This window comes from Miscanthus floridulus, chromosome 19 (assembly GCF_019320115.1).
Source record: "Miscanthus floridulus cultivar M001 chromosome 19, ASM1932011v1, whole genome shotgun sequence".
Lineage (NCBI taxonomy): Eukaryota > Viridiplantae > Streptophyta > Magnoliopsida > Poales > Poaceae > Miscanthus > Miscanthus floridulus.
In genome coordinates, this window is record NC_089598.1 from 77,565,011 (window position 1) to 77,590,224 (window position 25,214).

The 25,214-nt window shown below is 43.8% G+C and overlaps 2 protein-coding genes and 1 pseudogene across 3 annotated transcripts; 1 reads left to right on the forward strand and 2 right to left on the reverse strand.

Moving 5' to 3' along the window:
- The first annotated feature begins 4,196 nt into the window (after window positions 1–4,196).
- The window catches only part of LOC136529263 (ABC transporter C family member 8-like), a 28,408-nt pseudogene continuing 7,390 nt past the window's right edge, over window positions 4,197–25,214 (forward strand).
- Window positions 8,217–24,511, reverse strand: LOC136529597 (uncharacterized). Of its 2 annotated transcripts, XM_066522674.1 has the most exons (7): window positions 23,929–24,511; window positions 22,831–23,042; window positions 22,504–22,740; window positions 22,056–22,325; window positions 9,442–9,651; window positions 9,221–9,313; window positions 8,217–8,439 (listed from the first exon to the last, which is right to left on the reverse strand). In XM_066522674.1, the coding sequence occupies exons 5-7, from the start codon at window positions 9,637–9,639 to the stop codon at window positions 8,311–8,313; spliced, it is 420 nt and encodes a 139-aa protein (XP_066378771.1). In that variant the 5' UTR covers window positions 9,640–9,651; window positions 22,056–22,325; window positions 22,504–22,740; window positions 22,831–23,042; window positions 23,929–24,511; the 3' UTR covers window positions 8,217–8,310. The 2 variants fall into 2 exon arrangements, 1 of the variants encoding a protein (XP_066378771.1); XR_010777371.1 differs by lacking the exons at window positions 8,217–8,439; window positions 9,221–9,313; window positions 9,442–9,651 and having other exon boundaries at window positions 21,994–22,325; window positions 24,231–24,511.
- Window positions 17,427–21,583, reverse strand: LOC136529598 (uncharacterized). Its single transcript, XM_066522675.1, has 5 exons — window positions 19,031–21,583; window positions 18,752–18,964; window positions 18,613–18,690; window positions 18,242–18,553; window positions 17,427–18,169 (listed from the first exon to the last, which is right to left on the reverse strand). Exons 1-4 carry the CDS (start codon window positions 19,064–19,066, stop codon window positions 18,461–18,463), a joined length of 420 nt encoding a protein of 139 aa, XP_066378772.1. The 5' UTR covers window positions 19,067–21,583; the 3' UTR covers window positions 17,427–18,169; window positions 18,242–18,460.

Sequence of the window (25,214 nt, forward strand, 5' to 3'; positions counted from 1 at the left end):
TTTTTTCAGTCTCTATCTCTGAACGAGACGTGTTGGCTAATCTCAACGGTAGTTTCATAGGAGTTTCTTGGCATTAAATAAGCTGCTGCGGTAGAGTTTAAATGAAAAGAGATGAAAATAGTTTCATGACATAAATGAGAATCATGGGGATGAAACTTGTTTATATTGTTTCCAATACCAGAGTCTTAAAAACAGAGCCATAAAACTCCCGTTGAGACTGGCCTTAGCCAGCCTATTCGTTTTGTTGGTTTCAACCCAGGCTTATCAGCCAGCCAACGATATTTTTATCTCACAACAAACCAGCACAAACAGACTTAACGATGGATGATCATTGATCGATGATCCTACTCGCCTACTCCATGTATATATAGGCGCAAATATCAAAGCATCATTTTATATTCAGCATGATCCACGAGTTAGGTCTTTTACAACAGGACGGACGGATCGGACTCGCGAGCCCTGCAATGCGTCGCTCCAAATTTTAGCGCATCTTGTCAGCATACCTCCCGAATTTTTTATAATTTAACCTTTTTTTAAATTACTCATAAACAGACTCCGGCGGAAAGAATTCAGAAAATGGACCCTTAGCTTGGTGCCATTAACGCTGGCGCCGAGCTTCTGAACACGATGAATGACCTGCAAGAGGGCTCGGCACTAGTCACTCTGGGCCCGCGCCAGCTCGAGCATGGACGTCTACGGCGCAGAGGTTGTGTGCCACGCAGTGCCCTGCACTGCTCCTCTGTGGCTTTGTCTCGGGAATCGTGGAAGAGAGAAGAAAGAGGACACAGAAGAGGCAGGCACCGCCGTTCCATCTACTGGTGCTGCGGCTGCAGCGTGTACTGCTAGACGTGTGAACTATGGCCTGTGAGTATGGACTATAGACTGCCATGTCCATACCTACTCCTGCTCCACACCCAGAAAAAAGTCGCGGGTTCCGCCTAGCTGGTGTTGCTGCGCCCAGTCCGCAGCCCCTGACATGACGCGCGGGTGGTCATCTGTCCCTGTGATATGAGCCACAGTACTTGAGCAGTAGTGGTCTGGGGCAGTGCCACTGATAGGAGGCAGGCACAGCAGTGTACTATGCCACTAGCAGTTGCTGCTGCCGTGTCCATCTTTTCTGCGAAAAGGGACACAGATGGGATGGCCGGAAATGAGCAGAGAGCCAAAAGGCCTAGCTGCTAGCCGGCGCCAGTCATCTTGAATAGCCTTCACAGTGGGCATGGCAGTCCACAGTCCACACCCATAGGCCATAGTGGGCAGGTAACATACCGGGCCCTTTTGCCACCTCAAGTGTCGCGCCCGCACTGTTTCAGAGGATGGAGAGGTGGTGGACGTCAAACTTATGCCGTGTTGTTCCGCCTCGCTGGTGTTGCTGTGCCCAGTCCTCCGGCTGATTTGCTTTAATTATCTAAGTAATCAACATATCAACCTGTTTTTCAGTCTGTGGTCTTTCATTAGCTTGTACTAGTACCTATACAGGGCCCTTGTACTAGCGCATTAGTATTCACATGCTATGGTCTTTCATTAGTTAGATTTTTCATATTGGTTTTGTCAAGCTCAACTTTAGGAAAACATGCAACACTTTCTGAATGTAATATGGTCCTCTTTCTGTTCTGATCGGTTTATGTTTCTCTGTTGATTGAAAATAACTGAACAATTTTAGTATTTATTGTCATCAACTGCAACTAATCCATTGGTTTTTGTGTCCTTTTTGCATATATGCTCCTCTGCCATTTCATTTCTTGGAACTCATCATCACCACAATTTTTTAATTGTTGAAAACAGTTCCCGAGCGCCTGGCACTGCTCCGGACCACTACTGCTCCAAGTACTGCGGCTCCTATCACAGGGACAGACGACCACAGATGGAACGGCGGTGCATGCCTCTTCTGTGTCCTCTTTCTTCTCTCTCTTCCACGATTCCTGAGACAAAGCCACAGAGGAGCAGCGCATGGCACGCAGCCTCTGCGCCGTAGACGTCCATGCTCGGGCTGGCGTGGGCCCAACAGATATTAAAGGCTCGACGCCAGAGTGACTGGCGCCGAGCCCTCTTGCAGGTCATCCACCGTATCTAGGAGTTCGGCACCAGAGACGCTGGCGTCTAGCTCGGCGCCAGCATCAATGACGCCGAGCTAAGGGTTTATTTTCTGAATTCTTTCCGCCAATGGTCTATTCGTGAGAAACTTAAAAAAAAGGCTAAAAAGTAAAAAATACGCGCATACCTCTCACGTACAGTTCCAACGGACACCATCAATGAGTAATGTATCGGTTGTCGGCACTAAATTCTAGTAACATTCAATCATTTCCAACATACGTATATCGTGTAGAAACCTCGGCATCTCAAAAATAATAATATAATCCTAGCTTTGATCCAGATCAAATCATTTTATATTTACCTAAGTTTATATCAAAATATACTAATATATATCCCAATAAATAAGTATAATTAGATTTGTTATTATGAATATATTTTCGTTAGTAATATCTATTTGGAACCATAAATAGTGATACTAGACTTTGATCAAATCTAGAATTTCATTCGGGGATGGAGATAGTAGTGTCTTTTGCAAGAGTAGTATACTAGGCCGTACTTAGATCTCCTAGTTTTAGGACCCGTTTGAATCCAAATAACAGTTGGTTACTAAAAACTAGCTGAAATCTTTGTTTGGTACGTCAGCTAATGTCTTACTTTTTCAAAAAAAAAAACTAATGTCTTACCTATTATCCAGCTAATAATTAGCTATTTATTGATTTTTCTAGCTAACACAACTAACAATTAGATGGATAGATCCAAACAAACCATAGTATTCTAATTTTTGGCACTTGCTAGCTAGCAAATTGTACATGGCTAAAAACTTACTAGTAGCCAACACCCCTCTTAATATTAATGGAACAATTCTTGTTAATTTTTTTTTGGAATTGTAAGTTATTCTAGCTTTTTGAGATACATATGTCTAGGTGCATATCAAAAGCTCTGTATCTAGAAAAACCAAAATAACTTACAATTTGAAATGAATGAAGTAATCGCTAACTATTAGCAAGGTGAATTCAATCAGGGCTTAGTACTGTATGTCCTAAAATAAGTGCACATCTCAAATCCCGAGGAGTCAAACAATTTTAAGTTTGATTTGATTTATGGAAAATAGTATTGACATTTCTATCCCTGAATAAGATTACTATGAAAATAGATTACATGATTAATCTAATAATGTTTATTTAGTTTCATAGATATTAGCATATTTTTTATATATATTGGTCAAACTTAAGATAAGTTGACTCTTCAAAAAGCGAGATGTGCACTTATTTTGAGACGAAAAGAGCAAATTTTATCTCCTTTATTTATAGAATATGATGGGAGGTAGGAAGGCTTCATTTATATCCCTTCGTTCTAAATTGTAAGTTATTTTAGTATTTAGGTACATATATAGCTTTTGCCGTATACATAGATATGAATAAAACTATATACGTATCTAGCAAACTTAGAACGACTATCCTAAGTACGGAGTATGACAACGAGGAGCACGGGCTCTTGAGCTCTGCACCGACACAAACGGATACGGCTCTCCTCTTCCGATCTCTGGGCAGCCAGATCCAGCGCTGCCGCCGCTTACGTGCCGCGTCATGCCATACGCATGCACGCCGATGACGAAGGCCGAGACCGCTCTAGCTGCACGAGGGCAGCAGCCAAGGACAACAGCCCTGCACGTCCGCATCCCGTTTCTTCCTGTTGTTCCCCCCATGAAAAGATCAAAAGAATAGTAGCACAATCTTTCGGTTCCGCGCGGCTGAAAGTGACGGCGGAAGAGTCCGAGTTTTGCAGTGCATTCAGTACCTATCTGGCTGGCAGTGGCTAATACAGCGCGCAAGCCAACAGCAGCGAAAGCCAACTAATAACTAGCTACTGCCTCGTCCCCCTCCCTCCTCGTCCGTCCAGGAATAGGCCGGAGAAGGAGACGCCTCGGCCTCTCGTTGCCGGGCGCGCTACATATCAGCGGTCGCAATGGCCGACAACGGCGATCCGGCCATGGCCGTTCTTGGTAAGAACTCTCGGAGAGGAGACGGCCGAACCTTTTAATTGCTCGTGTAAATCCTTTCCTGTTTCTTGCTTCCGTGTCGCTAGATCGTAGTTATTGGTTGGATCAATAATGGTTTCCCGTACCTGCTGATAATTACGAGCTTGTTTGCTTGGTTGCACGCATGGCAGGCTGGTCGTCATCTTGGATCTGCGGGGGAGAGGACGGCGGGCGGCTCACCGTCGCGTCCCGGTGCGTGCAGAGGACACTCATAGACTGCGTCAATGTGGCCCTTCTCGTCGCGTACGCCTCCACGCTGGTGGCCGCCTGCGTCAGGCGGCGGCAGTGCGCTGTGGCAGCAAGCCGGAGGAGCGGCGCTCCTAGGTGGGTGCTGCTCGTCGTCTCCACGTGCTGCGTGGCGGCTGCCGTGGCGTACGGTATCACCGGTCTCCAGGACGCCTCGGACGTCAAGGCGGCGGTTCCTTACATCGTCAGGGGCCTGGTCTGGATCGCGTTGGCGGCGTCGCTGCACGTCCAGCCGACGAGGTCGGCGAGGGCCGTGACCGTGCTCTGGTGGGCGCTGTTCTCGCTGCTGGTCACCGCGTACAATGCGGACATCCTTGCTGGGGGCCACAGCCTCGACCTCGCGGAGACGATCGCGTGGCCGGTGAGCCTCCTCCTTCTGCTCTGTGCCCTCGGCTCCCTGCTGGCGCGGAGCCACCGGGACGCATCCAACGACGGCAGCAGCGGCCTGTCGGAGCCTCTGATCGGCAAAGACAAGACCGTGCCAACCTCGGAGCTGTACCGTGCTGGCCTGGTCAGTCAGCTTGCCTTCTCGTGGATGAACCCTCTTCTCCGTGTTGGCCGCTCCAAGGCACTGGACCTCGACGACATCCCGCTCATCGCCGACGAGGACACCGCGCACCACACGTCGCAGAAGTTCGCCGAGGCCTGGAGCCGCCACTTGAGTGACAATACCAGGAGCCGCCGGAGAGTGGGCAGCAACAGCCTCGCCCTCGTCCTGTGCAAGTGCTTCCTCGGCGAGATCCTGCTGACCGGCTTCTACGCCTTCCTGAGAACGCTGTCGATAGCAGTCGCCCCCTTGCTGCTCTTCGCGTTCGTGCGGTACAGCAACCAGGAGGAGAGAGACCTCCGGGTCGGCCTGGCCCTTGTCGGCTGCCTGCTGCTCACTAAGCTCGTCGAGTCGCTGTCGCAGCGGCATTGGTTCTTTGACTCGAGGAGGACCGGGATGCGTATCCGGTCAGCGTTGATGGCGTTCATCTTCCGGAAGCAGCTCAGGCTGTCCAGTCAGGGGAGGAACAACCACTCCACTGGCGAGATCGTCAACTACATTGCGGTCGATGCGTACCGGCTTGGTGACGCCATCAGCTGGCTGCACATGGGGTGGAGCTCGCCACTTCAGCTGGTCTTCGCAGTCGCGACACTCTTCTGGGCACTGAAGCTTGGGGCTCTTCCTGGTCTAGTCCCCCTAATCATATTTGGCTTCCTCAACGTGCCATTCGCGAAAATGCTGCAAGGGTACCAGGCCAAGTTCATGGTTGCACAGGACGAGAGGCTCAGGTCGACGTCTGAGATACTTAACAGCATGAAGATCATCAAGCTGCAGTCATGGGAAGACAAGTTCCGCCACACGATCGAGTCACTCAGGGACGGGGAGTTCAAATGGCTGAGACCCAAATGAAGAAGGCCTATGGTGCAGTCATGTACTGGATGTCCCCGACCGTCGTCTCTGCTGTGATGTTCACAGCTACGGCCATCATGGGGAGTGCTCCCCTGAATGCTAGCAGACTCTTCACGGTCTTGGCCACCCTGAGGGTAATGTCTGAACCAGTGAGGTTTCTTCCTGAGATACTCACAACGATGATCCAGTACAAGGTGTCATTAGATCGAATTGAGAAGTTTCTTCTCGAAGACGAGATCAGAGAGGGGGATGTGAAAAGGGTACCTTCAGATAACTCTGATGTCAGAATTCAAGTCCAAGATGGAAATTTCAGCTGGAAGGCGAGCGGAGCTGATTTGTCACTGAGGAATGTTAACCTTCGCGTAAATAGAGGAGAGAAGGTGGCCGTATGCGGCCCAGTTGGCTCGGGGAAATCTTCACTCCTGTATGCATTACTTGGGGTGATACCAAGACTATCAGGATCGGTAAGTGACCGGGAGCTGAATGCTTTTTCACGCAATAAAAGATTTCAATCATATGTTCCAATAACTGAGAATACAACAAAATTGTATTTTGCAGGTTGAGGTATTTGGTTCAGTGGCATATGTTTCACAAAACTCGTGGATACAGAGTGGGACTGTTCGCGACAATATACTCTTTGGGAAGCCGTTCAACAAGGAACTGTATGATAAGGCAATCAAATCTTGTGCTCTGGACAAGGATATCGAAAATTTTGATCATGGAGACCTCACGGAGATTGGTCAGAGAGGACTAAACATGAGTGGAGGCCAGAAGCAAAGGATTCAGCTGGCTCGAGCCGTCTACAATGATGCAGATGTTTATCTACTGGATGGGTAATTCAGTGCAGTTGATGCGCACACCGCTGCGGTTCTTTTTTATGTAAGCTGCAGATAAACTCCTTGATCTGTATCCATAAAATGGTATGTTTTCTCCTTCATGCAGTTCTAAGGGCAATGCTCATGCAGGAATGTGTAATGACAGCACTTGCGGAGAAGACTGTTGTTCTTGTGACCCACCAGGTTGAATTTCTGACGGAAACTGATAGAATTCTGGTAAGTTGATTCTCTGAACACAATTGCTTGTGATTCTTTATGTCAGAGGCCCTCATTTCATAATCTACAATTTATTCAACAGGTAGTGGAAGGTGGTCAAGTTAGTCAACAAGGAAAATATTCAGAACTTCTGGGATCTGGGACAGCATTTGAGAAGCTGGTTTGTGCTCACCAATCTTCGATCACAGCATTGGATACTAGTGCTAGCCAACAGAAACAAGTTCAAGGGCAACAAGCTTCTGATGAATACATAGTGCCAAGTGCACTGCTGGTTATAAGGCAGGCCAGCGACATCGAAGTCACCGCAAAGGGCCCTTCAACAGCAATACAGCTTACAGAAGAGGAAGAAAAGGGCATTGGCGACCTGTGATGGAAGCCATACAAAGACTACATAAATGTATCCAAGGCGGCTTTCCAATTTTCTGGCATGTGTACTTCTCAGGTGCTCTTTACGTGCTTCCAGATCGCATCCACATATTGGTTGGCGGTGGCTGTTCAGATGGATAGCGTCAGTGCTGCACTTCTTGTTGGGACATTCTGGACTCTCTATCTTCAGCTGCTGCTTTGCCTACTTTAGAAGCCTTTTTGCGGCTATTCTGGGTCTGAAGGCCTCCAAAGCATTCTTCGGTGGGCTAATGGATTCCGTGTTCAAGGCTCCCATGTCATTTTTTTGACTCAACACTAGTGGGAAGAATTTTAACAAGGGTACGTATTTTATTTCATTTTACTGTTCTGGGCGCACTACTGGAGGCCGCGGCTTTGCTGAGTGTTTTTATACTCGGCAAAGTCCGTTTGGCAAAATTTTTCTCGACAAAGGGTCTTTGCTGAGTGCTTTTTATCGGGGCACTCGGCAAAATAAAAAAAATATTTGCCGAGTGATTGGGGCGGCACTCGGCAAAATATTTCCGGCCGTTGTGGCGCGGCCGTTAACGGTTATTTTGCCGAGTGTCCGACCCAGCACTCGGCAAAAAAAAATATTTTTTTTAAAATTATTTTGCCGAGTGCCTAGTCTGGGGCACTCGGCAAAGTACTTTTTTTAAAAAAAGTAATTTGCCGAGTGCCCCTGCCCAGGCACTCGGCAAAGTTTTTTTTTTTATTTTTTTTTTAAATTACTTTGCCGAGTGCCCCTGCCCAGGCACTCGGCAAAGTTTTTTATTTTTTTTAAATAATTTCTTTGTCGAGTGCCCCTGTTTAGGCACTCGGCAAAGAATTTCTAAATTTTTTTAAAAAAATACTTTGCCGAGTGCCGCAGCGAGGCACTCGGCAAAGAAATTTTATATTTTTTGAAAAATCTTTGCCGAGTGCCTTGCCCATGGCACTCGGCAAAGACCCCAAGAATTGCAAAAAAAATTACATTCCATTGTAACAGACAATATATATATATATACACACACATCAATCATCACATATATATCACCAACATGCATTATATATCACAAGCACACGCATATTTAATAAATCCATCAAAAATCCATCACAAATGCACCAAAGTTCAACATCACAAGTTTATTATTACAAGTTCAACATCACAAAGTTCAACATCCCTACTGCGGCGACGGAGACGGCAGGTGTGGCCCCCCGAACTGCGGCAGCACCTTGGAAACAATTTCAACAGAATACATCGACTTCTGGCCTTCTTGCATTGGTTTAGCCTCAATTGCTTCCATAGCAGCCTAGCAACAGAATGATACAAAAATTAGTATTGACTATGGTACAGATTTCTAGCAGTATAGGAAAAATAACCTACAATAATACTTTACAGAGAACTAAAAAATGACCTACTTTAGCCAAAATAGCCTCAAACATCGTTTCAAGCATGTATGAAGTTAAACTCAAACAAGAGCTAAAAGCAGTATATGAAGGAAAAGACAGTATACTTATAGTATATCATATTTGAATTTAGAAGACTATATACACCCAACTTGGGAAATGAATCATGTAACAAAGTAGTCATGCAAAAAGTATATCATAACTCTTGCAACATCATTTCTGACAATAGCAAAAACAGCCCACAATCATTTCCAATCATGAAGTAAAGGCAATAGCTGCAGCCGGTGCTGCATGCACAGTTCAGATTTGAAAGGTTCAGATTCTATGCATCAGATTTCAATGGTTCAGATTATAAGCAGCATGCAGCAACAGCTGCAGCACAAGAAGTGCAGCCGATCAGGCCAAATATTCAAGTTGACTTTCAAGTATGTCTTGCAGAAGAGGAGAACAGTACTTACAATTGCATTTTTGACAGGCTCACAAAAACCATTTTTCTTGCTGCAATGCATCTCCTTGAACAAATCAATTGCAGTGGGCTCTGTGTCTTTATATTTTTCTTGTTTCTTATTAGCTTGAACCAATTTCATGGTTTCTTATTTCAAACAATGTGCAGCAGACTTTATCTATAATTCATGTAAATTAGAAGATAAGCAACAAGATCACATAGCATTAAATTTGTCCTACCGTGACATAGGCATGTGCAATGTAACATCGAGAACCTATACGCTGATGGAAATGGACTTTCGCATGATTAACTTCGTTTTTGACATAAGTGTCCTGTACACCACACAAATTTGTAAGGTAAAGGAAACAAAAACAAGTACTAAAAAAGGACTACAAATGCCATTAAAATCTGAACTGTCTAGATATGTACACATTTATCAGCAACATCACCAATGTCATACCTTGTGTTTTGGGTTGGACCACATCTCCACTAATGCTCTCCATTGATCATCAGTCATACACGTCTCAGGTGACGTTGTCCTCACTAGATTTGCTAGAACTCCATCAAAGTACTTTTTTAGCCTGTGCCTCATCTGACGTTGTCCACCCTTTAGCATGTCAACACAAGCAGCTCGTACAGCCACACTATTAGTGTCCATGTCGAATGGGATCTAGTAAAAAAATAGAGATTAGATTTGAAAACGAAAAGGACATAATGAACTATGATTGAACAAGTCAAATAGATATTTGTTGACACCGTTTTTTTGCACGTGTCAAAATGATCAGAGTGGGCTAATCGGCAGAGGAAAGTTACTGTGTACACTGACAGCCGATGAGAATCAGCTTGTAAAGATGGTTGCCGATGAATGGTGGTGATCGGTGGAAGGTTGAGTTAGACTCGGGCGTTGCCGATGAATGGTGGTGATCGGTGGAAGGTTGAGTTAGACTCGGGCGTTGCCGATAAGGTTGGAGATGTTATTGTCGATGCCGATGAAGGACGGCTTGAAGACTACTGCCGATGAAACAGGGAGTATGCCGATGGAAAGGAGGACGGTGAGATTTCCATCGTAATTGAGGCGGATAGGGAAATAGATAGGAGTTGATTTCCTTTTTCTATATTTGTTAGAGTATGATTCATGTAAGAGTCACGTGTTTCCTTAGATATGGGCTTGGTGTCCTAGTTGTGTTTGATTGTGTCTCTTTAGATCAGGGTATAAATATGGAGTGAGGGGCAATGTAATGAAGATATATCAATCAATATCAAAACCAATTTTTACTCCTATTTGCATCTACTTACTTTTCGGCGACTTCGTCAATTTGCATATTTTTTTCTTTCTACGAGTTCTCATTGATTCGGCGAGCTGCATCGCTTCAGTGCAACCTTCGACGATTCTCGAGTTCCGCGTGAGTACCTCTTGGCCGTGACTTCCGGGCGTATCGCTGTCGTCAGGACCAAAGTGCTTGTATCTTCATCCTTGTCGATTAACAGGTCAAATCGACTGGCACGCTTTGGATATCGATTCGGGTATTAGCCCTTTGTGTTTGCAGATCCACTTTTTGCATCAACACATCTTTTGGCACGCTCGGTGGGACCAATCAATCCGATCAATATGTTCAATCTCGAGATCGATTCAGGGAATATTATCGCAGTATCAGAAGATCTCAAAGAAGAACAGAGGCAGACTATGGAAAAGGCTGTAGAAGAATACAAGCAGCTTTGTCTGAGATCGTTTAGCTTGAACAAGAGTGGACAAGTCATCCAAAAGCAAGATTTGTCGTTGCCTCAGCAGGTTACCTTTGACTCCAATCCTGGTAAACTTCAAGAGATGGTTAATTCTGCAGTAAATCATGCTTTGATTAATTATTCCAATGTGCTGTCCAATACTGTTCATAATGTTGTGGTTCGAACTCTCAAAGAAGGACAAGCGGCACCGCATTACGTTGGGCCTGCCTATCACCAACCAGAGCCGGCATCTATCAATACTCCATCGGCTCTCTCGGCCGTTGTGGGTATAGAAGTTACTTCCCCTCTAGTATCGGCAGGCTTACCTAATATTCAATCTACACCGATACGATCAGATCAGGTATTACCAGGAGGACGAGTTCAGCTTAATACAGATCTATTGGCATCAGCTATGTCAGGCCCTGTGTCTCAGAATAGCCAGATTCCTGCTAATTGGTGGGGATATGGTATGTCTCCGGAGTTATCTGCTTTCAATCCTGAGTTACCTCAAGTGTTTGATGCAACAGGAAAAGCTCCTATACCATCGGCTGTTCCGCCGATGGCCCAAGTGCCTCAATATGCCACAGCAACTACTGTGCAACCAACTCCAGGAGGTTTCCAGATGCCTTTAGTTCAAACACCCAATTCAAGTCCATCGGCAAGCTTACTGCCGATACAACAGAAAGCCCCTGCTACAAGTCAAACTGGGGTTCGGTTCATGCCTCAAACCGGTTATAATTATCCAACAATGTCAACAAATTATCAGCCATCGGTAAGTTTTGTACCGATGAGTTCTAATAATGGTTGGTCAGGACAGTTACCTGTTCAACATATAGTTCAGCAAAATCAATAGGTTGTAGGGATTCAACAAGGTCATATGCAAGCTGGTTTCCAAAATCAAGCATCGGCAGCTCAGCCGATGAATCCTTTCCAACAGGTTAATGGACCACAAGTAACGGCAAATACGCCGATTGCTGGAGATCATGGGCCACAAAGATATGTGGAGGGATATCAGCAAGCCCCTCCTGTAGAAATTCAGCCAGTTCGTCAGCAGGAAGCTGATGCTTTTTGGGCCGATAAGATAGCAGAAATTATGAAGGATCAGTTTGGGATAAAGCCCAAGGTCAATACTTATTCTTATCGGACTCCGTACCCTCCTGCATATGATTTAATTCCTCTCCCAAATCGGTACAAGGTACTAGATTTCACTAAATTCTCTGGGCAAGATGATACATCAACAATGGAACACGTCAATCGCTTCATTATTCAATGTGGAGAGGCAGCTAGCAGAGATGAATTAAGAGTTCGACTATTTTCATCATCTTTGTCTGGATCGGCATTTACATGGTTCATTTCATTACCACCAAATTCTATTATTATTTGGGTTGATCTAGAAAAACAATTTCATAAGTATTTCTTTGCTGAAATCCATGAAAAGAAGCTTACCGATTTAGTAAAATTGAGACAGCGTAATGATGAATCGGTAAAAAGCTTTGTGCAAAGGCTACGAGATGTAAAAAATAAGTGCTACAGCCTGGTGCTGGATGATCGGCAGCTTGCCGATCTGGCTTTCCAAGGGTTATTGCCACATCTCAAAGACAGATATGCTTCTCAGGAGTTTGAAAGCCTCAGTCATCTTGTGCAAAGGATCTCTGATCAAGATACTAGGGTTTTTGAACCTAAAAAGAATTGGGGTAAAAAAGTATCATTTGTTGAAGAAGTAGGAGATTCTGATTCTGATGAAGAACCAGTTATCGACTTAGCTAAGTGGGTTAAGAATAAAAAACCGATATCTTGTCCCTTTGGCCAGAAAGAGCCAGAAAAGTTTACCTTTGATATCACCAAGGCCGATAAGATATTTGATCTTCTGCTTCAAGAGGGCTAAATTAAGCTGTCACCTAATCATGTGATCACATCGGCAGAAGTGTTGAAGAAGATCTTGTACTGCAAATGGCACAATGCAACTTCACACAGTACAAATGAGTGCAAGGTGTTCAGGCAATAGTTACAATCGGCTATTGAATCTGGGAGAATTAAGTTTGATACTTCCAATGCCCAGAAGCCGATGAAAATTGATCAACACCCTTTTCCAGCAAATACGTTGGAGGCCAAAGGGAAGACCAAGGTATTGACGTCAGAGGCTGCTGAGAAAAACGCATCAGTAAATCCCCAACATCGGATAACTACCGATGATGCAAAAAGTAAGGGTTTGCTGGGAGAAAGCAGTAGTTCCAAAAATCCTCCTCGACCTGGCATTGTGATTACTCATCGAAGGCAGCAGGAGGGTTGGCGTCAGCGTAATGACCGATATCGACAACAGCAAGAAGAGAGACGTCGGGAAGAATGGTATCGGCATAAAGATCATTGGAGGTGCCCGTTTTTCATCCATTGCTGGAAAGAATGTATTAAATTGCCAACTGTTGAGAATTGCCCTGAGTGCAATGGTTATTACGGGGTCAAGTGGTCAGAAAGGAGGTTTCAACCTGGTAATCAGGGTTTGTTTATTAATGAGCTGATCAGAGGCAGAGCATCAGTACATGATCGGCTGGGGGGCAGACTTAGTGTACATGAGAGGCTTGGTAAACGCGCTGGATATTTTCCAAGGAATCAAGAGGAGCTAGAGGAAATGGCAAACGCAAGAGTTCCTGATGAAGAAATATTCTACAGGGACCCTAATATACGCCGTGTAGAGTCAACTAGGACCTGTTATCAGCCGGTTTGGAAAACCAAGTTTCCTCGATGGTGCCCGGAGGGTCTAACAAAGACGCAGAGAAGGAGGATGCAACGTGAGCGTCAGGACGATTTATACCAAGAGGAAAATTCTTCCAATGAGAGGTCTGGTCATCAGCAGTGGCAGGTAAAACACAAAAATAAGGGTCCATCGACAGATGTTAATATGGTGTTCATGTTGCCGATGGAGTTTTTGGCACTATCTGATAATGAGAAAGAAGTTGTTCTCTCTGATCAAGTAGCTCAGTTGACACTAGATCCAATGATGGCTGTTTTTGAGAAACCTACCGATAACGAGAGACAGCATCTTAAGGCTTTGTTTGTGAAAGGCAGAGTTGATGGGCAGCCTGTATCTAAGATACTTATCGATGGAGGGGCTGCGATTAATATTATGCCTTATGTGATGTATCGGAAACTTGGTAAGGGAGATCAAGACTTGACCAAAACCGATATGATGCTGAAGGATTTTGAAGGCAATGTGTCACCGGCTAAAGGGGCAGTATGCGTTGAATTGACCATCGGCAGCAAAACCTTGCCGACGACGTTCTTTGTTATTAATGGCAAGGGTGCATATAATCTGCTTCTAGGGAGGGATTGGATTCATGCTAATTGTTGTGTTCCTTCTACAATGCATCAATGCCTCGTACAGTGGATTGGGGATAAGATTGAGGTTGTCCTTGGTGATTCTTCTTATATCATCGTATCGGCAGAATCAGATACTTATGAGCGAACCAAATGCATATCAGGAGAAGTTTGGGAAAAAGAGTTCCTTAGAGTTGCTGATTATGAAATTCCACCAATCCAAGCAGTTGGTTCTGAAGAAGAGTTTTAATGGATAGGTTTGCCGATGATGGAAAATTAGGTCAAGGGTTCACATCGGCAGATGATTTAGTAGAAGTAGATATTGGTGATGGTGATAGGCCAAGACCTACTTTTAGTAGTGCTAAGTTAGATTCCAAGTGTAAGCAGCAAATAACTGATTTGTTAAAAGAGTATAAAGATTGTTTTGCTTGGGATTATACTGAGATGCCTGGATTAGATCGATCGATAGTTAAACATCAGTTACCTATCAAATCTGGATTTCGGCCACATCAGCAGCCAGCGCGCCGATGCAACCCTAATATACTTCCTGATATTAAGGCCGAAGTAACTAAATTAATTGAGGCAAAGTTTATTCGGCAGTGTCGATATGTAGAGTGGATCTCTAATGTGGTTCATGTTTATAAGAAAAATGGAAAACTTCGTGTTTGTATTAATTTCAGGAATCTCAACAAAGCCACACCGATGGATGGCTATCCAATGCCGATTGCTGATTTGTTGATTGATGCTGCAGCCGGACATCAAATTATAAGCTTCATGGATGGTAATGCAGGTTACAATCAAATATTCATGGCTGAAGAAGATATTCCCAAGACTGCTTTCAGATGTCCAGGTCATGTGAGGTTGTTTGAGTGGATAGTCATGACGTTTGGTTTGAAAAATGCCGGCGCTACTTATCAAAGAGCTATAAACTTTATTTTTCATGAATACATCGGCACGCTAGTGGAAATCTACATTGATGATGTAGTGATTAAGTCTGGAGATGCCACAAAACATTTAGCCGATCTACGAAAGATACGGGAGTGCACAAGGAAGCATGGATTGAAGATGAATCCTAATAAATGTGCATTTGGTGTATCGGCAGGTCAATTCTTGGGTTTTATGGTGCATCAGCGGGGCATCGAAATCAGTAGGAAGTCTATTGATGCAATTAACAAAGTGGTTGCTCCTGCCAATAAGACTGAATTGCAATCTTTGATCGGTAAGATTAATTTCATTAGAAGATTTATATCTAATCTGTCGGGTAAGATCAAGGCTTTCAGTCCGTTACTTAAATTGAAAGCCGATCAGGGATTTGTATGGGGAGCTGAACAACAGTTAGCCCTCGATGAAATTAAGAAATATTTGACAAATCCTCCAGTACTAGTTCCACCTCAACACGGAAAACCCTTCAGGTTGTATTTGTCAACTGATGATACCGTTATCGGTTCAGCTCTTATTCAAGAATTTGAAGGGAAAGAACGTGTTATTTATTATTTGAGCAGAAGATTAGTGGATGCTGAGACAAGGTATTCGGTCATCGAAAAATTGTCTGTGTTTATACTTTTCCTGTGTCAAATTAAGACATTTGCTATCTGCCGAATGTACGGTCATATGCAAAGACGACGTAGTCAAGTATATGATGTCGATGCCGATATTAAGTGGTAGAATCGGCAAGTGGATTTTAGCATTATCAGAATTTGAACTACGTTACGAATCAACTAAGGCAGTTAAGGGGCAAGTTATGGCTGATTTTGTCACTCAGCATTCTAATACAGTTGACTCTCTGAAGATTGCTCCCTGGACATTTTTCTTCAATGGGTCCACATGTGATGAAGGAGCAGGTATCGGCATTGTGTTAATTTCACCTCAAGGAAGAAAGTATGGGTTTTCATTGCCGATTGTTGCTACGTCGATAAACAATCAGGCTGAATACCAAGCCTTAATAAAAGGGTTAGAATTGCTGAAGGAGATACGTGCCGATGCTGTTGAAATCTTTGGTGATTCTATGCTAGTTATAAATCAATTGGCTGGGATTTATGAATGCCGAAGTAAAGTTTTAATTTCGTATTACGAAAGATGTTTGCAATTATTGAAAGGGTTTAAAGATTTTCGTCTTGAACATATTTCTCGACTACATAATGAGGAGGCTAATCGACTAGCTCAGCATGCTTCAGGGTATCAGCCTATTCAGGAAGTGCAAACATCGGCAGTCGATACCGATGACTGGAGAAAGAAGATTGTCAATTATTTAAAGGATCCATATAAAAAGGTTGAAAGACGTATAAGGTTCCAAGCTACCAAGAGTGTGTGGGGCGCATCAATCGGCTTTCAAGATGAAGTGGATGATCAGAAGGAATGGATACTATTGGCCGACTATTCTCGAAGATTGTTTTAAATATTTTAAAGGATGTCAGGGATGTCAAAAGTTTGGTAATATTCAAAGAACGTCTGCATCGGCTATGAACCCTATAATTAAACATTGGCCGTTCCAGGGATGGGCTATCGATCTCATCGGTCAGATTTATCCACCATCAAGCAAAGAACATAAATTTATTCTGGCTGCTAACGATTATTTCACAAAATGGGTTGAGGCAATTCCTTTAAAAAAGGTAACATCGGCTAATATGATTGATTTTGTGAAAGAGCATATTGTTTACCGATTTGGTATTCCTCAGACTATCACTACCGATCAGGGTACTATGTTTACATCGGAAGAATTTGATGAGTTTGCTGTAGGTATGGAAATTAAAGTTTTAAATTCTTCTCCATATTATGCTCAAGCTAATGGTCAGGCTGAGGCTTCTAACAAAGGGATCATCAAACTCATTAAGCGCAAAATTAAAGAAAATCCTAAGAGGTGGCATACAGTATTAAATGAAGCCTTGTGGTCATATCGGATGTCATATCATGGTGCAACCAAAGTAACGCCTTATCAGTTAGTATATGGACACGATGCAGTATTGCCTTGGGAGATTAAAGTTGGCTCTAGGCGAATATGTTCTCAAAATCAGCTGACAGCCGATGATTATGATACTCTTATGAAGGATGAGTTGGAAGATGTGGCGGGTCATCGGTTAAGGGCTTTAGTTAGCATCGAAGAAAATAAGAAAAGAGTAGCCAGATGGTATGACAAGAAGGTGAAGGTAAAGGAGTTTGTCGATGGAGATCTGGTCTGGAAATTGATTTTACCGATTGGGACTAAAAGTTCAAAGTTCGGAAAGTGGTCTCCTAATTGGGAAGGTCCATATCGGATAAATCAGTCTATTCCTGGTAACGCATATATTCTAGAAACCCTCGAAGGGGTCGTGTTTCCCAGAGCGTGAATGGAAAATATTTAAAGAAATATTACCCTAGTATCTGGATGGATGCATAAAAGTATAAATACCGATAACAGTCCTATCGGCTAGAATTATACGAGGATGTCAATGTCTCATAAAGTGCCGATACAATAAACAAGATTACAAGTTTAACAAGGATTGGATAGCTAGTATCGCACGCAGGCGAATCTGGTCCGCTTCCTCCATTTCTTTGATGTCGTCATTGACAGCACCTTCCACAGGCTTGAGTTTTTTCTTCATGGCCAAAGCTTTGCGAGCCTGGATATCTCTTTCCTGCTGAAGGGCCTTGATGGCATCGGGTAGCTGGCTTTCTTCGTGTTGGGCATGAGTTAAGGCTGCTTCGACTCCTTTCAATTCGGCCAATAGAGCCATCCTCTTTGCCGATAAATCTAAGATTTTCTGCTTAAGTTCAGCACCCGAAGTCTGCAAGTTGCCGATGCCCTTGTGCTTCTCATCGGCAATTTGTTTCAGTTGTAGCATCTCTTCTTTGAGTTGAGCCTGAGCTGCTCTATCGGTAATGCGTTGAGCAGCCCGTTGATATTGCAGTTGACGGCTTTCTAAATGGGATGCTGGGAAGAGTGCTTCTTCAATATCGGCAGGGACCTGGCCACGGATTGTTTTGAAAATTGCCTTTGCGAGGTCCGAGTCATCTACCAGTTGGGCAGTATCCTGTTATAACAAGTTCAGGAGAGCTTCCAGCTTGGACTTAGTTTCTGCCGATATTGTTCCCAATGCAAGAGAAGAACTTGTTTCCTCTCCCTCATCGTCAGAAACATCAATGGCAAAGGAAAATAGGCTGTTTGAGGAGTCTTGTTCCTGAGGAAAAGAAAAAGAGATCAGTTAAGGATAAGTATGAGTATTGTAAATCAGCTAGGTTAATCGGTTTACCTGTTTCAAGGCAATTTCCTGTGCTTGACTGGAGGAAACAACCTGGAGTATGCCGTGTGGGGGATCGGCTGAGCTTGCCGATGGGATATCCTCTGTGACTTCATCGGTGGTTGGCTCTTGAGGTATGATGACCGATGACGTTAGGGCAGATGTAGGGATCGGCATGGACCTTTGTCGTTTTGGCTGTGCCTCAGCGTCTGTTAAAGCTTTGCGTTTTGCCTAGGCATCGGCAACGATTGGCTGGGGGGCATCGGCACTCGTTGGTTGTGAAGCTTGGACATCTAGTACGCTTGCCGATGTACCCAATTGTTGCTGCAAAACAAGTGTAAGATATGATGTTTAACAGATAAAATGTGAAGTCAAGAGGATACCTCTGAAGGTTTGTCAAAAGAAGTGGTGCTTGATATCGGAGGAATTACCGATGACGATCCAGCAGCAGCTCTTACCCCCTGATGATTAATGTTAATACAGTTTGTGATCGGCATAAGTAGAAATAAACAAGGTTGTTACCTTGAATGCCTTGACCAAGGTTGTAGCAACAGCCGATGGAGTGGCCCTAGCTGTAGCCAATTTGGACTTGAAGGTGATGGTCTTGGTACGGATCTTCTGGTGAGTCAAAGCAGTTAAGGTGGGGGCATTGTAGCCGATCGGTGATATCAGGGAAACAGGCTGAAGATTGAAGGGTTTCCCATTTTTACTCACCGATGGTGCTGGGTTGTTAACCTGTCATAAGAGAGTCAGTTACTGATATATGAAGGGAAAAGCAGAAGGGAGTTAAAAGAAACTTACTGCGTCGTCAGGGATGGCATATTCAGGGTCGATCATGTGCCGATATGTGTGAGCAGAAGTTGCAAACAGTTGTTCCTTCCACTCTCGCCACCATTGCTTATATGACTCGGTGATGAAAGACACTGGCGTCCAGGTGGATATATCAACATCTGTAGTATCGGCATCGAGGGAGAGTTGTACTACCTTGTTTCAATCTGTTCCGCAGGTGATTGTTTCCCTGGGTTTGATCACATCGGCAAAGCAGAGTTTGATTGGCAGTTGCCCAAAAGCCAATTGACGGGATACTGCCGATGGGTTGTAAAATTCATACGTAATGTTGGTGTTTTTCCCGCTGCCAAAAGTATTTACTGGAATTGCCCTGGAAGTAATGATGGCCATCATGAGTTCCTTATCCTGATTCAGAGAGTCATCGGCAAAGTTGAAAAGAAGGGAGAATCTGTTTTCTTCGTCAATATAAGGTACCCAGGCCCTATGATCACGAGAAAGACCATTGTGGAAGCTTTGGAAGAATCTGCCGATCTGGTCTTCATTGGCCTCTGTTCCAGGAAGGACAATTATAGCTTCACCAAAATTGAGGGGTGAGCGTGTTGCCGATTCATCGTCCCCAAGCACATGGTCTTCAGCAATTTCTCGTGGGAATTGTTGAACAAAAAAATCTCATTGCAAACGTTTATGCATATGGGCATTTAGCCACATGTTGATAAACCACCACGGGCCTCCTAGGTTACCGATGGGTTCGCCAAGCAAAAGTTTCTGAGACACTTGATGAAGAAGATGATAAGTAGAGCTCAGAAGGTATCGGCCAAGAGGAAACCTTACGCCATTAGCCAAAAGTTCAGCTACAGGGAGGAAGGCGTTGGTTGGTCCTACTGATCGACCACAGAAGATAAATTTTTCTAACCACATATTCAGGAATGTGGCATGTTCCCTCTGGTTAAGTGTCCCAATCTTCTGGTATTCTTGAATGTATCCCGTCCAACCGCCGATGTTGCGGGTATTCACCCTATATTCAGACTTTCTACCATAGATGGAGCCTTCATCGGCAGTTGAGATATCTAAACGAGTGAGCATGTATACATCGACAAGTGTGGGAGTAGCTGGGCCATGTCCAAATATAAAAGTATTTGTTGTGTCTGACCAGAAGTAAGCAGCTGCAATCATCATTGACTCATTCTTCTGCATATCGGCAATAGATAGCCTAATGCATTGGTCTAACTTCCGTTCTGCCCAGTATATTTGCATCGATCTATTAACCCTTAAGTACCAATTTTTTCACCCTTTGGTGGTTTTGGGCCAAGATCGGAATGTGTCTTTCCAAAAATTCAGAGAGAAATTTTGGGCTCTAAAGGGGATTCTGTTAACCTCTGCATTAATCAGATTGGTTGGATCTAGGTTGCCCATTGGTCCTAGGCATTGGACATGTGGCTGATCGGTTGAAAAAACTAATTTGTTGCAGAATTCCTAAGTTTGAAGGATCCGGAGAACAAAAGAAAAGAAAAATCACCAACTGAATGAACTTGCGAAATCTGGGGGAATCGAGGTAAAGGGTAATGGAAGTGGAACGAACCGCAGGGACGTCGAAGTTGATTGTCATTGTCTTGAGGAAGATGGGGGCACGAGCCGAAGACTTGAGGTTAATGCTGGAGAAGAATTCCTGTTGGTTGGGGTCGCGCAGTTGTTCGTCGGGGTCGCCGCCGGAAAGAGAAAATGTCAAAGATTGGAGTCAGAGGGTAGAAGACGAGCGTTCTGGAGGAATCTATTTATCAGCCGCTTGGAGTAGGGGTATTTTGGACTTATCTCTATACCGCGCGCATGTAGGTCAAAGTGGTTCAGATGGATATGGTAACTGTTCGCACGATAATCAGGGGATTGTACAGATGAGTTGATGGCAAATAATCATGACTTGGGAGAGATATCGGCACAGGATATTTTAATTCTAAAAATGACAGCATTATTATTGTTAGGTTCTTGCCGATGGGTTATTGTTTCGGTATCTCAACCATAATCAGGGCAAGAGTGGTTGGAAATTGTGCGATATTTACTGAGGTGCGTGAATCAGGATTAGATTGGATTAGACTTGATAACAGATCAAGTTTTGGCTTGGAGGATGAGTTACAGTAATTGGGCGAAGGCAAATGATTATCTGAAGTAAATTTCGGAACATTAGTGGTTTTATACTCCGAAATTAAGGGGGCATGTGTTGACACCGTTTTTTTGCACGTGTCAAAATGATCAGAGTGGACTAATCGGCAGAGAAAAATTACTGTGTACACTGACAGCCGATGAGAATCAGCTTGTAAAGATGGTTGTCGATGAATGATGGTAATCGATGGAAGGTTGAGTTAGACTCGGACGTTGCCGATGAATGGTGGTGATCGGTGGAAGGTTGAGTTAGACTCGGGCGTTGCCGATAAGGTTGGAGATGTTATTGTTGATGCCGATGAAGGACGGCTTGAAGACTACTGCCGATGAAACAGGGAGTATGCCGATAGAAAGGAGGACGGTGAAATTTCCATCGTAATTGAGGCGGACAGGGAAATAGATAGGAGTTGATTTTCTTTTTCTATATTTGTTAGAGTATGATTCATATAAGAGTCACGTGTTTCCTTAGATATGGGCTTGGTGTCCTAGTTGTGTTTGGTTGTGTCTCTTTAGATCAGGGTATAAATATGGAGTGAGGGGCAATGTAATGAAGATATATCAATCAATATCAAAACCAATTTTTACTCCTATTTGCATCTACTTACTTTTCGGCGACTTCGTCAATTTGCATATTTTTTCTTTCTACGAGTTCTCATTGATTCGACGAGCTGCATCGCTTCAGTGCGACCTTCGACGATTCTCGAGTTCCGCGTGAGTACCTCTTGGCCGTGACTTCCGGGCGTATCGCTGTCGTCAGGACCAAAGTGCTCGTATCTTCATCCTTGTCGATTAACAGGTCAAATCGACTGGCACACTTTGGATATCGATTCGGGTATTAGCCCTTTGTATTTGCAGATCCACTTTTTGCATCAACAATATTGACTTGTAGCAACTTTGCCAATGTAGGCTTCAACAATATGTTTATTATGTTTCTTCTTGTACTCCTTCCAGTGTGGAAAGATAGGTGTATGCAGCCTGAGTGAGATCCCAGCCTCTGAGGCAAGTTTTGCAGCTTGCATTGGTGCCTCCGGCCTTCTATTCCCTTCAGTAATGTCAATTTTAATCTTTGTCCCTAGCCCTCTATTCAACGCATCCAGCTCTTTGCCCATATATTTTTTCCGTGGCACCTGCTGTGCACTTGCAAATAATGCACCTAACAAGATTTCATTTGTAGAGTTAGTAGCAAATATATTCCAGATTTACTAAATAAGTATCAATCTGATTTTATTAGCATATCTGAATGTTGATGTGCACCTAACAAGCAATGAAGTCTACAATGAAGCATCATGATAGAAATAAATGAAGCCAGTAACTTTGATCTAGTAACTTGCCTTCATCATTGTTGTTGATGTGCTCCTCATTTGGGCTTGTAGTAGTATTGGTAGATGCCAATGCATCATGTGTGACAATAGCGAGGCTTGGATTGGCAGCAGTCCTTTGCCTAGTAACTCTAGTAGTTTCCCCTTCTTGTGGTGCCACCACTCTCTTTGATGCTTTCGAACCTCTAGCAGAAAACTTGCCAATATGTTGGACATTCTTGTTACATACATCCTCATCCACCTTAGAAGCTTAGTATGAAGCAAACAAGAAGAATTAGACCCAAAAATAATGGAAGTGTTGTCACCAAAATGATAATGATCAATAACAATCCTTTGTACCATGCTGACTTCATCTTCGTCATGTTGGTTAGAGCCCTCGTCATCCTCAGGATTGTACAGAGATCTAGATTTTTCAGGAACATCATCCTTGTTCCTTGCACTTTTACCCTTAACTTGTGCATCTAGGGTACTGAGCCCAAGGCTTTGGAAGAATTGGTCATTCCTCATAATGTTTTGATCCCTCTGTCTTAAATATTCAAGTGCCATTGCTTCTGTACATTCAATTAAAACAACTGTAAGGGAGTAGTCAGAGCAAAAAATAAAAATGTATGCTGCTGCTAGCAAAATAAAAACGTATGCTGCTAGCAAAAAGTGTATGCGGCTGCTGCTAGCAAAAAGATCCTGTATTATTTACTATTTCTAGATTACCACTGATTTCCCACACATGTAAATGCTCCTGCAAGTCCTGTGTAGAACTTCTGAACTTTTAGATAGGATGCGGATTCACCAAAAGGCCAGTTCAATATTTGCTAATAACTATCAAAGGATCTCCTTAGTCGTGGTATTCAGGATTGTTAGGCAACCATCCTTGCAAAGTGGAACTCTGCTTTCCCCTATTTACCAAATTTAATTCTGGTTTTACTACTTTTGAAAATACACATATATAATGGATTAATAGCTGGATCTTACATGAAACTACTTTGATTTCTTATGTTTGGAAATCAGCTGAATATGTGTTGACGCATTCCATGCATGCAAATGTACAAGAATTTTCTCCTATAATGTACTAGTATACCGAAAAGGATGAAATGAATTGGAATATAAACCTTGCTGTTGTATATGAAAACTATCGATTGGCTTAAAAAAACAATTAGTTTTCCTAATGTTAAAGGCACTCAAGATTTATTTTGCTTTAAACATTCTCTTCACATTTTAATAAACATAGAAATCTAGACCATAAAAAAATGCATAAACATATTTTTCTTGTGTATAGGATGGATCTGGTAAACTAACAAAATTAGTTTCAAGCCATATGGATCTACCATTATTTTCCTTTGGTTTTTCAAAAACCATGAATAAATGGTACAAACATACATGCTAACTAGCTTCTACTGTTCATCTTCTTGCATACGCGTAACAGAAAGAGGAGAAACGAACTCGTCCGTGCAGAGGAACAACAGGGCCGGCGACAGCCATCAACCAGGCCACTCCTTGCTCCAGATGGCCCTCACTCGCTGCCCACTCCCCCAAAAGCTCAAGCCGACGGAGGCGCACGGCCGTCGCCCACTCGCTGCTGCTGAACGCGGACTCGCCCACAGGCACAGGAACCAAAAACCTCTCACCCCAAACCCTAAGTTCGAACATCAGAACACAAAAAAAAAAAAAAAAAAAAAATCCCATCGGCACCCCTCAGATCCACTCGTTGTTCCCTTTCCCGGCGCTCAAACTTGAGGAATTACATGTGGGCGTCTCAGCTGTCCTGTTAGTCTGCACCTTTCTCCCAGGAGGCATCTTGTATTTGGAGCAGAACTCGTCACCCAGCACTAGGAAGGAAGAGTGGTCGGCTGGGAGAGGGTGTGGTGGCGGCTGGAGCAGGATGGTGGAGCTGGCTTCAGCATGGAACAAGGGCTGCGGCGAAGGTGGAGGGGGAGTGGTGGCGCAGGCACTGGAAAGGGGAGAGGGTGGCGGCTGGAGGCGCAAGGGAAAGGGGAAGGATGAAATCAGACTGGGATGTCCAGGGTTCCACATCTTGTGGCTGGGGGCGTGAGGGTTGGGCCGCGCGGGGTTGGGCCGGTGGCCTTTTAGGGTAAATTTTTTTTTTATTTTTGAAAATCAACTTTGCCGAGTGTTCTCTGGGCCGGCACTCGGCAAAGCCCACTTTGTCGAGAGCCCCCATGGCACTCGGCAAAATAATTTTTTTTATTTTGGGCCTAAATTTTTTTCTGGGGCCCTGTGACAGTATTTCAAACTCTATTTTAAAATTTGGGGCAATTTTGACTTTTTTTTATATATTTCATTAGTTTGTTTCGTTTCGTCGAATTTTTTTGGGATATTTCAAATTTGAACTGCAGGTACATGGAATAATAGACTTTGGTCATCCAAAAATTAATACTCATGATATTTAGGGTATGTTTAGGTCGTATCCAGGAACTCACATGAAATCTCGAGCATCTCGTTGACGTAACATGTCGAGGTACTTACCGGAAATGTGATTTTAAATTATATAAAATGCAAACGAAGTTCGAAAATCACGAAACCTGTCGAGGCGTCGTATTATCGCATGTGGAGGTTGTGGTAAAAAATTGATAAGGTTTCGAGCAAGTTGTGGCGTCACATGCTAAAAACCCAGACATCTCCACATGTGATCAAAAATTGAAAAGATTTCTCAGCTAAAGATGTCTGGGTTTTTGGCATCCGACGTCACAACTTGCTCGAAACCTTCT